We start from the raw sequence: 14,247 nt of genomic DNA, 5'->3' as shown, positions 1-14,247 counted from the left end.
TCTCTCAAAATTCGAGGTCCATGGAACCGATAGATCAAGCCATAACTGAACGACGAGGAGGCAGCAGAGAGGGTTGGGAGGCAAAGAGTCGAGCTGGGCAGCCTCTCTTGCAGTAAGCGAGCGGCTAGTGGCGTGCACGGGCCACCGGTCGGAACAGGCAGACGGAGTGAACAACACAGCGGGATGGTCTACCTGGCCTCCATGCAGCCCCGAGTCACCTTCAACGCCCACGCCTGACGACCAGTATTCTTCAAGGGCCCCTGATCTCCTTTTTGCGCAATCATGGTTGGTCTCATTATACTCCCTGATGCTCACTTCATGCCTTCTGATGGCTCCGCACACAGGTCGTCCTCGCGGCTTCAATCTGCACCCGCGGCGGCAAGGCTGTCCTCTCGCGACAATTCAGAGAGATTGCCCGGTCCAGAATCGAAGCTCTGCTTGCCTCTTTCCCTAAGCTCGCCGACTCTGGGACGCAGCACACAACAGTCGAGCAGGACAATGTGCGCTTTGTCTACCAGCCGTTGGACGAGCTATACATGGTGCTCATCACCAACCGCCAATCGAACATTCTCCAGGATATAGACAGTCTACACCTTTTCGCCCAGGTGACTACGAGCATCTGCAAGAGCCTGGATGAGCGAGAGATCTTGCGAAATGCGTTCGAACTCCTCAGTGCATACGATGAGCTGGTCACCTTAGGGTACCGAGAGAACCTGTCTCTCAGCCAGATCAAGACATTCTTGGAGATGGAGAGTCATGAGGAGAGAATCCAGGAGATTATCGAGAGGGTACTGCAATTTCCTAACAGCCTCAAATATCGGTTGACTAACAATAGTGTAGAACAAGGAACTCGAGGCAAGCGAGGAACGAAAGCGAAAGGCGAAACAGCTGGAGCTCCAGCGCAGAGAGGCTGCCCGCGCCGGCCGTGGCATCGCTCCCCGAACGCCCACATACCCTGTATACACACCTCCTTCCCGCCCGTCGGTTCCGGAAACTTACGACACATACGAAGCAGAGAAGAAGAAATCGTTTGCCAAGTACGTTTCTTGTCGAGATCCACCTGCCACCGTCTTTTGCTAACCGACAACAGGCCACTCCCGACTCGTGGGAAAGGAATGCAACTTGGCAAGAAATCCAAGTCTACTGATATCTATGAGAAAGTTCGCGGAGATTTGGGCCCCGAAGCTGAAGAATCCGCTCCTCTTGTCACTCCACAGGCGGCTACTCCCGACAAGTCGCCATCTGCTCGTCCTTCCGTGTCCGCCGACCGAGAAGCTGTTCACGTAACGGTTGCCGAGACCATATCCGCCAGATTGACCCGGGAGGGTGCTTTGAAGTCCTTCGAAGTGAAGGGTGACCTCCAGCTTCGCATCTCCGACCCCTCTTTCACGAAGATCAAGCTGGATTTGATTGCAAACCCAACACATGGTGCACAGTTCCGTACTCATCCCAATGTGGATAAAAACCTTTTCACCAGTTCGAACGTCATCCAGCTCAAGGACACGTCCAAACGTTTCCCTGCCAACAACTCCATTGGTGTTCTGAGATGGCGTGTTGCCAGCACGGGTTCTGAAAATGCAGATATCCTGCCAATCACATTCACCGTGTGGGTCAACAAGGGCTCAGATTCGACTACTGTTACTGTTGAGTACGAGTTCACGGGCTCGGACAGTTTGCGTGATGTGACTGTCACTATTCCTTATGGTACCACGGAGCCAACTGTCTCCAGCTTCGATGCAGTGTACGAAGTATCAGGCGACAGCATTGACTGGAACATCGGCACTGTCGATTCAACCAACGCTTCAGGCAGTTTTGAGTTCGAGTCCGTGGGCGGTGACGGTGACGAGAATGAGTTCTTCCCCATGAGCGTCCGTTTCTCCAAGACAAACCCTTTTGTTGAGGTTGATATCTCTAATGTCTCTCTCCTGGAGATGGACGAGAACGTCGGCTTCTCTAAGGAAGTGAAGAGCGTCGCCGAAGGATATGTGATAGAGTGAATGGGATGAGGATACCATTGATAGCTGGACAATTAATGATGTTGGGATTGCTCGTTTCTTTGTTTTCATACGGGATTGTTCTGTGAGATTATCCTTTCCTTCTACGAAGATTTGGAACCATACCCAATGCCACTCTTGGGTTGAATTCGACGTTTGTTACTCGATTCAGTCCTGAAGGTCGAATTCAGACAACGGAGAGCAGGTTGTGACAAGAGGTGTAACAAAGAGGGCAATGGCTGGTCAGAAGGTCATAGATGTTTTCAAGGAAATTGGCATGAATGCCGTGTTTTGTGTAAATCACTAAAAGTCGGAATATAAACTAATTAACTGTGGCGAATATTCTACCTAATGCCACTCATACCATATTCACAATTAATAAGTTTGCTAGAGCTCTGTAACTATGCATATATTTCCTAAACGATTGTCTTCCCCGCTAGAATTTATTTTCCCCATCAGGCATATGCAGATCCAATCGTTCTCATATTGAACAACCCAGTCCCGCATGCATGTAGTCAAATTGAGATAGGCAGTGCGCTGTGCAGCCTGCAAACTTGCATTTAGTCTATTCGATTATGGTTCTGTTATATCCTTATCCGGGTTCTGCCTAGATCCAGTCTTTTTTCGTTTTCATTCTGCTACACACTCGCACTCTACCAGGCTGTCTGTTCCTTCTCTTGCCGATCACATGTCTTCGTCAGATGATCATAGATGAAATGAGCTGCTTCCTTATTCCATCGATGTGACCCTCCCCTTTCCCATCATGTCCACGCTAATAGTAAGTGAATTTCTCCTAGACTAGCGGCTACTAGTGATAAACCTATCTTGCATTCAAAAATGGGACATGACCATCTTACAGTGTTTCAGTTGTTGGAGAGCGCCCTTGGCCGGTCGCCGGCTGGTTCTTTCCTTAGCCGGAATAATAGCAGACTTTCACTCCTAATGGATTAATGTCTCTGAATCTGCAACCTCGTCGAACCCTTCTCCAAGCACAGACCCTTGCAATCGAGGATCGGCTATCAACATCGGTGAGCTCTCTGGGATCATGGTGGTGGGCATGTGTGGGGTGGAAATTACTTCCATTTGGATTAATAACGCAGACACCAACCCTCCCACACTCTTCTTTACTGACTCAAATTTGGCACCCAGACAGACATGGATGTGCCACCATCACTGCCAGCAATTTATCCGCCAGATGAGCGACTGTAACCCCGCAGCACTCGTCGTCACGCAAGTCACACCTTCCATTCTCCGCTTGGAAAACCCCGCGGTGATTTCAACTCTGCCAGCAGCCATATCGAGCGTGTTATTGCTACACAGCTCTAGAACAGGCCTTAGGTGATACTGAAGCTCTCGTAGAGCAGCCTGTGGTGAGCACTAAAGAGGTACTGTCGATCCTCTGCATGACATTAATTTTTGTTCGATGCCAACTTGTTCAATATACCCAACTTAGGTCGAACCGGAGGATACCCGGCCATACCTACAGCACAGATAACGCCATAATTAAACAATAGAATACGTCAAGATTATATCCTCCGTTCCGCCTCGCACACAACCACGGATCGGGGAGGCATGGCAATCCTTGCTCCAAGCTCACTGATTGGGCTCCCTCGACGCATCGGTGGATGTGTTGCGTTGCTGACAGATCAAGTGGTCGAACGCTGACAGGGGTCTCACATGGAGTTCCAGTCATCTGTGATGGTCTGGCCAGTTGCTGTGCCACTCACGACAACTGCGCCAAAACCACGCATTGGGGCTTTTCCATAGTTTGGACCCTGACATAGAGAGCTAACGAATTGACAGAGGTGGATCCGAATGTAGGGATGCATGAACTGTCGGTTGAGTCTACCTCAGTTTTATCGCCGCCACACAGGATCGTCGTCAACAACTTCCAAGGTTATTGCTGACAGCTACATATCTCCTAGAGCTTATTCAGTCGGACTCGGGACAACCAGGGACCTATTGATGCGCGTGCCAGGTGTATGGTACTAATATAGAGACACGGAGCAAAGGGGAAGGAAGAGATGAAGCAAATGCCTACAACAACAATGAAAGCATCGTCTCACAATCCTTCGCTCCGCCGACAACAGGGCCTATTGGAGGCCAGATCCCTTACTAATAGTTCGGCCAGTTGCCCTTTCTTGGACTGAGGCGCATAGGGATGTCAACTGTCTCAACAGTCGCCTGTGGAGACCTGATCAACTGTTTGTCTGCCAGCACTTCCTTTGTTCATTTGTCTATCCAAAATCGCCTAAACGGCTTCAGATGCTAGAACCATGCTTGAAATGACCCTGACATCCTATCAGTGGACCCTGACATCCTATCAGTGGGGGGATGGTTTGTATCTTGATCTGGGGCCCTGGCCAATGAGGAAGCCAAGGCTTGTCCAAGAACATTGTCAAAGGGATGTTAAAAGCCGACTAGGAGAATAGTCTCGATAAGAGGCTCGCGAGCGATATAACCATTGGCCCAGTGATAGGCAGTACATCACGCAGCTAGTTGCAAACTCTAAGCAAAGCACTAAAAAAGGCAGTTGATTTACGACTACACTGAATCTCTCTATACCGAAGGCCTTCGTTGAAGGGGCAAGGTCTCGAGCTTTGGAAAATAACGATGGTGAATAATAATCTCTGCACTGCTTTGTTGCCACTTTCGTTGCCTCTTGAGCACAATCGAAGTACCGGAGCTCTAATCCGACAGTCAACCCGGTTTGACGTCGCGTCTATCTGGTCTAGCCCCAGAGCCTAGAGCTCTAATCGTGAGTTTATAATGCCAATGACTTTGCTTGTCCTAACAGAAGCTCTTCCACGCGTTAGTATTCCCCACTCGCATTTGCTTTCCGGGCATCTATAGTCGATATTGTTTGCAATAACTCAGTCTACTGAGAGTTCCATGCTATGATATATGTTCCTGAACCTACATCTGGTTCTTACTGAACATGACGCATGCTCTTCTACATGCGTCCACGAGAGCGACCTGAATCTGGATGCTTGAACTTTCCATGCATCGTTTCTTTCCGTTTTCTTGACCAGAAACCAACTTCTTGACAACTATCTTTTTGTGATTCCGAATAAGGCTTCATAACTTTATCAGGATCTTACGCGGCCAATTGTCAACCCCTTGTCAGGATTCAACTCCGTTGGTAATTGACCGGGTAACTTGGTATCAGAGTGTGACCTCTCTCTCGAGGTTAGATAACAAGTCTCAAATTAATTCTCAACATCACTTGCTAATGCTTCAAATACAGACTTGCAGCATCTGAGCTCAATTAATATCTTTTGACAGACAACGTTATTCCCACATTCCCAAATGGATAGCATGAATTTCCAGAAATGGTCGGTACAGCCATGCTATGGCCTATCTTATCAAGATACAGAAACATGTAGTCCATTATCAACTACGGTAGGGTTGCCTAACTCCTCGGAATTATTCAGAATCAGACTGAGAGCTGCTTCTCTAGGATGACCGAAAGAGTCCCACCAAGGAGCCAGAACCCAATAACTCCAAGAAGATGGCAATCCCCAGGCTCCCTGAAGGGGCAGAGGCTGCCTTCAGTTCCCTCGGACGATTTCACCGCCGCCATGTCCGCCGAGCCTGTGAATCTTGCCGCCAACGGAAAACAAAATGTACCGGTGACAAGTCTGGCTGCAGGAACTGTCGGGAAGCCGGGATCATCTGTTGCTATACTGACGGTAAGAGGGAGAAGTCCAAACGGTAACTGAGGACCGCTTCCCATACACGGAGGGGACCATAGACCGCTGACAAGATAGTAAAGGCAGCTTGCAACTTTGTCTGCAAAGGTCCAGGCTTACGAGGAAGTCATTCGAAAGATCAGTCTCCGTTTCGGAGTTTCAGATGAGCAATTGATGAGCAGTGCAATGACAGTGGTACGTGCCGGTATATCCACCTCGTCGATCCGCCTAACGAGACCAGGACGCAAGCCAGGCTGGTCTCGGCTCCCAGTCTGATATAACATCGGCAATTTCGCGAGGTCGAGAGCTTCTCTGTGGCGAGGGTGCGGAACGAAGGACCTCACGCTCACCCTCTGCGGGATCCCTCGGTGAGACTGACCGAGTGGAAGAAGATTTCAATAGAGACGAATCTGCACGCGCAACCGGTTTCATTGGGAAAAGCTCAGAAATATCGTGGCTGCAGAGACTGTGCAGAGAAGTTAATGGTGAAGCTGCTAAAAAATCGGATACTCGCACTGAATTGGCTGAGACTGGACAATCTTCGCCTCCTCTTACCCCGGGGAGAGATGGTCAGAATGACGCCCTGATAGCATCCCTGAATTATTATGCAGACAATATGGACATGGGTCTCCCCGAACAGGTCGACTCTCATGAAATCCCTCCGCGTGAAGTCGCCAATAGACTGTTCGGTGCGTACCTCACATCGGTACATCCCTCGTTTCCGATTATTGGGATGTCGACATTTATCTCCCAGTACCAGCTGTTCTTCAGTCAACCGTCGGTCAAACCAGGGAACAAGTGGCTAGCGATTCTGAATTTGATCTTTGCCACTGCTGCTGTATACTCACATCTAGTTCATGCCGAGTGGGAGGCCGAAGAAAATGACCATGTTGTTTACTTTTCGCGGGCGAGGGTACTCAGTATGAAAGATCCACTGTTCGATCACCCAGATCTGCAGCAGCTGCAAGTCGAAGGTTTAACATGTTTTTACCTCTTGGCAACGGGACAGATCAACAGGTAGGTGTTGTTTCCAACTGAAGGTATTCTAAGTTCTTCTAACCGATATTTTTGCAGATCCTGGAAGGTCTCCGGAAGCGCAGTTCGAGGAGCCATGGCACTTGGACTTCACCTGAGGAACGTCGGGATCTATACATCTGATACCTCCAAGGAAATCCGATATCGTGTCTGGTGGTCGTTATATACTATGGATCACCTGCTCAGCGTGATGACTGGACGACCTTCTTGCATCATTGACTGTACCTGCACAACACCTCTCCCGATTCCCTTTGACGAAAGTGAATTTCAGAAGGAAGAGGTGGCCCAGCTGCTCAGTAACCCATCGCGGAAGGGTTTATGGGTCCAAGATTGGACTCCACCCTGCTCCAGCATACCCAGTCCATCTCAAGCCGATGATCCAACCACAGAGCTGGGTGTGTCGAAAGGTTCAGAGACAGCAGCTGGTGAATGGCTCAAGTCGCTCCCGCCAAGCATGTCACTATATTTCTTCCACCTGGCGACCCTCACTTCGATCGCCAAACGAGTCAACATGAAACTGTACAGCGCCGAGGCTGTGCAATCACCTTGGCCCAGCCTCGAATTCACCATCCAAAGTCTCATCACGGAGACTAATTCGTGGGTGCTGAATCTCCCCGAAACGTATGATTTCACTTCGGCACAGACATCACAATCTACGGTGACTCAGAAAACGGGCCTCGCGTTTCCGTACTACAGCACGAAGATCGCGATTACGCGACCGTGCCTCTGTCGTCTGGAGCGGCATTGTCAGACCGACGGAACCTATGACTTCTGCAGCAAGACGGCTGCCGAATGTGTGGAATCGGCTTCTCAAATCATTAAGCTCCTCCCTGAAACTCCCGATGCAGTTTTGCTGAATAAGATCACACCCTGGTGGTGTTCACTGCACTACATCATGCAGGCCACCACGGTGCTGCTCTTGGAGCTGTCGTTCCGAGCCGAGCACGTCCCTGAAAAGGGCGTCGAGGTCTCTCAGACGGCCAAAAAGGCTGTGGAATGGCTCCACGAGCTGTCGAAATCGAGTTCGTCGGCCCACCGAGCATGGAAGCTGTGTGACGACTTTCTGCGGCGTCTGGCGCCCCAGGTGGGCATTGACGTCAGCGATCTGCCAGGCGATGAACCGGCGATTGATCCGGCAGTCAATTTCGTGGCTGCTTTGGACAGCGTATCCTGCTCGCTGATGGATCAACAGATCCCGACGCCGATGCCGTTCGTGGAACAGCCAGACGGCCTCGATTTTCTCAGACCAGAGAAGCAGCAGCAACAGCAGCCACAGTCGAGCCTGCGTAGCAGCAGTTACGACGACTATCTGCCTTATGACCCGGCCACCGGCCAAATCACCGGATCGTTCTTCCCTCCATCGACCAACATCGACCTTGATCTGGGATATATGTGGGACAGTTCTCCTGTCTACTAGGTTGGAAGTTCTCCCATCTATTATCTTGGATTCTCTTAGAATATGAAGACATATGATGCACACATCAAAAGACGTGTGTGTCAATCTCCGTGTTCTTTCATCCTTCATTTGTATACATGTCTCGAACAAAAAAGGTTATCCTTGTCGATAAAAGTTTTTCTTTTTTCATTGTTTTTTAGTCGGGAGGATATTTATTTATCATATTGTATAAAAGAGACCTGTCGATACATGGAAAGTGTGTATGTAGACACTTTTCCCCTGTCTCTCTTTTCGTTTCTGTCGAGAATAGCTGGGATATTTGGAACTTTTCTAGTAACGGAAACAAAGACTGATAAAAGAAAAAAAGTACCTAGGAATATAGGACAGCGAAAAGCCAAAATTCTTCTTCTTCTTCAAGCACAAGGAACTCTCGACCTGAAGCAATGGGGGGAAATGTGTCATTGTATCTTTATTATTTACATGAGCCTGCTGCCTTTCTGACTATTCTTCCCGTCTGCAGCTTAACAAGAAACACACGTTCTAGACCTTTTTCTATCTTCGTCTTTTCTTGTAACAAGTACCTACCTACCTACCTAGCTAGCTACGTGGAAGGAAATGCACGTGTTTAATTTCTTTAACTGCTGTTATTTATTTTGTTGGTCTTGGTCACGATGTCATCACCATCATTTCTATCTAGGTATCTATTTATCTGTCAAGTTTCACCTGCAAACCAAGAAAAAAAAAGGAAAATAGCAATAAAGCTTGTCCTGTCCCACCGTAGTTAGTGTGTTAATGTTAGTGTGTTATGTTATTGCTTTAATAACGTCAGTATACGGTGCAAATGACGCTCTGCCTACATACCTACTCGCTCTGCATACTCGCTTGGGCAATATATTAGGTTAGGCTAGGTTAATATTAACAACAAACTTTAACTTTGATTATAATTAATAGATAAAAAAAAGGTATGACGAAATTTGGTGGGTGGGAAATAAGTAACCTTCTTTATTGACTGACTGACTGATTGATTGATTGATTGACTAATTGTTTGACATACTCAGGTATTTATTTACAGGGTAGTTGATAGTCAATTTTCAGATCAACACACATGACTCTATTTACAGGAAAAAATATGTATATATAACACTTCCAACAAACTCAACTCTCCCAATTCCGCTTCTTGGCCGTGAAAAACAACCTCGCCTCTTCCTCCGGTGGCGGCGGCGCCGACGGTGACGGTGACGGTGAAGGTGACGGACCAGGGAACGTGCAAGACATACTCGCGTAGCGGATGGCGACAATCTTGGAAGCGCGGATCTCGACCATCTCGGCCCTGCGCAGAGATCGGTTCATCCATGAATTGGGGTTCTTTTTGCCCCTGCTTCTCCTAGCTGTCCCAGTTGTGGTTGAGGTTGAGGGCTGGGGCGAGGGCGACGGCAATGGCGAAAACTTCCACGCTCGCAGGGCGAGACCCAGCACACCGCGGCCGCCGCCCGTGAATCGGTCAATGCAGTCCAGGAGCGGGAGCAGTCGGCGCCGAATTCCGCACCCCGTGTGATTCGAGTCGATCTGGTAGTCTGGGATTTGCCTCAGTGAGGCGGTTATGACTAGGATGTTGTCGCCGGACGTCCGCTGCTGCTGGTCGTCGTGGCCTGTGGCCTCAGTAATATTATTATCATGACTCCTAGAGTCAAAGGCATCATCATCGTCTTCTTCTTTTTCTTCACCACCAGAGAATTCATTCTCGAATCCCGGATCGATCAACGTCGATCCTAGAAAGATCGTCTTCGTGCGCAGGGCGAAGAAGCGGGTCATCTCGCCGAGATGGAAAGAGTCGCAGGCCCGGGAGTTGCTGAACCCCCAACGGCACTGGATGAGACGTGATTTTGGTGCAGACGACGTTCTGCCTTCGGACGGGTCGTCTTCCAGTGCGCCGTATAGGCGAAGGAAATGGGCCTGCATATCCGTGATGGTGTTCAGGACGCATTGTCGTCTGTAGTACAGTTCCTCTACACAAGCAGAACACAAGCGTTAGCAGCAGTTCTTGCAAGTCCTTTTTTTTTTGAAATTTTTTATTCTCATCCAGTACCTTCTATCCCATTCGGTAGATAGGACCAGCGTGGGCTCTCGGCGTCAGGACTACCGACTCCATTCACCCAGGACGCGGACCCAAGCACGATCAGACTGTGCGTGAGGACCTGAAAGGTGACATGCTCATCGAGAAACATGGCTATATATATGATCTGCCGCATACGCTCTTCGCTGAGCTTCAGCAGCGACGGGCTGAACGTGGTGAGAGACACCTTTCCTTTCACCGAGGCGGCATACCCTGCTCGCTTGAGCGTGTCACGCACGATCTGCGGCGAGTTGAAGAGATCCGCTATATCGATCAGGCCGGCGATGAGCGACACGGGCTGATGTCGGACCTCCTCGTCCAGCCTAGTCTGGCGCTCACCACCACTCGGGGAGTTCAGGCACAGTACTTTGAGAAATAGTTCAAGAACGTCTATTCTATGCTTCCCTGACAGGCGGCTCACGTTGAGATTCACCACAGGCAGGTCGTCTGCGGGGGATACTTCTGCAGAATCGCTTTTTGCTTCATTACTAGAACTGACCCCAGAGGATGGCTGGGTTATTAGTCGGGATTTGCTTTCCTCAAATCGCCGTCCCTCAGCAAACTTGTTGGGATCAAGCAGGGCGGAGAAATAGGGGCTATTGCGCATCAGATTGGCGCTGGAAACCTGCCATCGATACCGCGCTGGCGCTGCAGGGGCTCTCGAGGAGTGAGATTGCCTGTCAACATACTCGAGGACAACGTCCCCGTCGTCCGAGAGGATCTTATTATATATAGTCTTGGAGCCATCCGGAGTAGCTCCATGGCCGTTCTTAGACGCTGTAGCTTTTCCAAAGGAGTGACCGCCTGCCAGCGTGGGACCTCGTGGAGGTCCTGCTGGAGATGGAGACGGGGATGGCAATGGGGGGTATTCAGAGTCCATTGGGCTGGAAACAGCGTAACACCCGCAGGGCTCTCCGGAGATAGTGGTCCATCAAGCTCGTTCTTTTCCAGCAGGCCCGGCGAGCAGCAGGGCGCTCAAGATAGGCTCGTCTCATGCAAGTGGCGGCTCTGAGGCGTCGGACTCGACTGCGGTAGAGCAAACCGTCATGACGGAGGACTTCTGACAACTAATAGACGAGAATATATGGACGTAAAGGGGAATATAGGAAATAAATAGTAGTGACCGGGATTGAGATAGGATTGAATCGCCTCATACGCCACACTTCATGCTGATTTATGCTTGATAATGGTTGATAATAAAGCAGGAAGGTTGTTGCCACAGAGGGAAAAGCGGAAGATTTGGCTGGCATGGCTGGTCTGTGCGGTGGGATGATCGCTTCGCACGTGATGGCTTTAGTTCTATCGATCAACCAACCACCAAGTTCGTCAATCACCTACGAAGAAAAAAAGAAAGAAAAAAAAAAGGAAGTAAATACTCGAATATCATTGTATTCTTCGTCTATTTTATGCTATATACTTTTCTTTTCACCAGCCGTAGAACTATATACAAACGATATATAATCATTATTATATGCATCATGAAGACAAGACTCATCTCCCACATAAGCCCATTTCATGATCTTGTTTTCATCATACTTCGACAGGCCGAACTGCCATAGAAGGCGTCGTGTCCGTGTTTTCGATCGCCTTCTCGGCCGTGTCCACAACACCGGCCTCTCCGTCCGATGATGACAGCTGCTCGGAAGCAGCCACCTTCTTCGGCTTCATAAACGGCCAGTGGCCCTTCTTCTCGTTGTACATCATGGCCAGGAACCCTAGAATCACCGCCAGCCAATAGAGATTGTAGGAAAGCACTGTCCCATACGTCGCAGAGTTGGTCCAGCCTAGAATCGCGTTGAAGATGCCCCATCCACCGCCGCCGTTGAGCTCAGGGCTGCAGCACTGTCTGTTGAGTTAGCCGATGGGTAGAGACAAAGGGTCGCAAAGGGAAGGGGATACGGACATTTACATGCCACACACTCTGTCGAATATTATAAGAACCAGGGCCATCCCCTATTTCTGCAGCGTCACCGCCAGTCATGTGGTTCCACTGGTTGGCTCGTTAGCTTCTGACCAACGGACCGGGGGGAATGGGGAAAAAAAAATAAGTGCCATACAGTATTCATTTCAAAGTAACCGACAGCTCTGGTAAATAGACCAGCGGCGACAAGATACAAGACGCAGGTGGAGAAGATCAAGAATAATTGGATTGGAGCAAAGTTTCCACCCCTGGGATTCCAACACGTAAGTAAAAGCGATATCAAGATCTTGCTTTCTCGAATGGTCGGCTTACTTGTAGATCAGATAGCCCACGATGCATCCAGCCAACAGACCCGTAATGGTTGCAACGGGGATGGAGGACGCTGGAACTCCAAGACTGACACCGCCAATAAAGACGACAGCCTCCAGGCCTTCTCTTAGAATGGTGATGAACGGAAGAATAAACATGGCGTATTTCTCGCCCCATCGCTTCAGGCTGAATTTCCCGACCGATGCGCGATCTTTGGCCTTGAGGGCCTTGGCAATCTTGACCCGCCACTTCTCCTTCATCTTGGAGACACGCAGGAGAGCAGCACCCATGATGGTGATGATGACGGTGGCTATCAAGCTGAAGATGCCCTCCCAGATCTCCTCTGCCTTGCCCCAGCCATCAACACCGACGCCATAGAACGCACCGATGAGGCCGCAACCGACAATGATGCAGATTGCCAGGCCCAATGCTGTCGCTAGCCAGACCTAGATTAAGGGGGTTAACGGGTCGTGTTGTGTGCACAACATTGTTTGGATCGAAAAAATCATACCTGTTTTCGTAGTTTTTTATATACGACGATATCCTGAGTTGGGCCTACTTGTTGCTTGATGAAAGCAAGGAGAATCGACACAACAATGCTGGTCTCCAGCGTCTCGCGGAAAACGATGAAAAAGACTGGTCGCCATTAGCATCCCAGGAAAGAGTTACTTCCAGCCTCTTCTGGGGCGTATCCCTTACCAGGTACTGCAAAGACATTGACCATTTTGACGAAAGGCTGCTCAGCAGCTCGTCCAACTCAACAGACGGTGGCGAAAACTAAAGGTACAGTTTGGAGGAAAGCGGCCGGTGTCTAGAACATTAATGCTGCCATTAATTAAATAAATATTCGACACTGCTGGAAAACTCGCGAGAAGGAAGACTGGCTGGACAAGCAGGGCGTACGGAGTATATGAACTACTAACAGTGCGGAGGGCGAACTAAAATAACACCCGGCATGCCGTCATTTCCAAGATCTTGGCTGCCATGCTAGCGACTGGTTAGCACGCCTGAAGAAGTCATGGATCAGCCCGTCAGATGGGATCTCCACCAGGATGTCGCCCGCAGAATCGTCGCTTCACCGTGTCCTCTCCCGCAACTCCGTCTAGCCGTGAGGCCCGGGTGTCATCGGGCTTGGGGCATTTGAACCAAAGTTATCAATCAATCAGATTAGACAATCGTATGAGCAGACACCGACTGCCAACAGTGACTAGCCTGCATTGCAAATTTCCCGCGTGCAGGCCCGAGATGGGATGCCACAATGGGCATGGAACAGTCTTGGCCCTGGATGTCCGAGGGATCTCGGACTCCGAGCCATGGTGGAAGGTTTATCTGATGAAGGCTCGGCCACGACGACAAGCAATCAGCTCGCAGGATGGCGGCGCGAGGGCGGATCAGATAATTTCAGAAGCCATTCATCTCGATTCTTCCGAGCCTCGCGGTCCATGAGGCGTCCACTCTGCACCCGTTCCGCTCCTCGCAGGTGGGATTTTTTTTCTCTCTGTCTGCGCTTTGGCCTTCTTTTTTGCCCCCTTCTTTTCCTGTTTCTCTTTATTTCCTGGATTCGGCTAATGCACTTTGCAAAGTTTCAACGTGTGTGCCGAATGATAATCCCTGCTCTCCTTCCGGCCGCACTCCACATAGCACCGAAAACCCATCGACTAGGACGACGGCTTTTCCCAACAGTCCTCCTCCCTCGATGTCTTGGCTACTTAGGGTAGCGCGGGAGGCCTGGAAAAATTGGAACAAGCAATGAGAGCCGAGGGTGATGATTGGTTCCCCTATGCGAT

At 49.8% G+C, this 14,247-nt stretch overlaps 4 protein-coding genes across 4 annotated transcripts; 2 read left to right on the top strand and 2 right to left on the bottom strand.

The window, feature by feature from the left end:
- Positions 1–282: 282 nt before the first annotated feature.
- On the top strand, positions 283–1,997 carry T310_1845 (Coatomer subunit delta; the record flags this gene model as incomplete). The annotated part of the gene is made up of 4 exons (XM_013475272.1): positions 283–285; positions 345–788; positions 841–1,037; positions 1,091–1,997. The coding sequence occupies 4 exons, from the start codon at positions 283–285 to the stop codon at positions 1,995–1,997; spliced, it is 1,551 nt and encodes a 516-aa protein (XP_013330726.1).
- A 3,329-nt stretch (positions 1,998–5,326) lies between these two features.
- Positions 5,327–8,138, top strand: T310_1844 (Fungal specific transcription factor; the record flags this gene model as incomplete). Its single annotated transcript, XM_013475271.1, has 6 exons — positions 5,327–5,376; positions 5,455–5,686; positions 5,795–5,881; positions 5,928–6,375; positions 6,541–6,703; positions 6,761–8,138. 6 exons carry the CDS (start codon positions 5,327–5,329, stop codon positions 8,136–8,138), a joined length of 2,358 nt encoding a protein of 785 aa, XP_013330725.1.
- Positions 8,139–9,272: 1,134 nt separating this feature from the next.
- On the bottom strand, positions 9,273–11,110 carry T310_1843 (uncharacterized protein; the record flags this gene model as incomplete). The annotated part of the gene is made up of 2 exons (XM_013475270.1): positions 9,273–10,123; positions 10,204–11,110. 2 exons carry the CDS (start codon positions 11,108–11,110, stop codon positions 9,273–9,275), a joined length of 1,758 nt encoding a protein of 585 aa, XP_013330724.1.
- Positions 11,111–11,655: 545 nt separating this feature from the next.
- Positions 11,656–13,184, bottom strand: T310_1842 (Plasma membrane iron permease; the record flags this gene model as incomplete). Its single annotated transcript, XM_013475269.1, has 6 exons — positions 11,656–11,670; positions 11,767–12,072; positions 12,288–12,399; positions 12,464–12,906; positions 12,972–13,096; positions 13,130–13,184. 6 exons carry the CDS (start codon positions 13,182–13,184, stop codon positions 11,656–11,658), a joined length of 1,056 nt encoding a protein of 351 aa, XP_013330723.1.
- Between the last annotated feature and the right edge of the window lie 1,063 nt (positions 13,185–14,247).

Source organism: Rasamsonia emersonii (assembly GCF_000968595.1).
Source record: "Rasamsonia emersonii CBS 393.64 chromosome Unknown ctg1118621760004, whole genome shotgun sequence".
In the NCBI taxonomy this organism is placed as follows: Eukaryota; Fungi; Ascomycota; class Eurotiomycetes; order Eurotiales; family Trichocomaceae; genus Rasamsonia; species Rasamsonia emersonii.
Note: the sequence above shows the minus strand (reverse complement) of the source record. Positions and strands in the feature narration are given on the sequence as shown.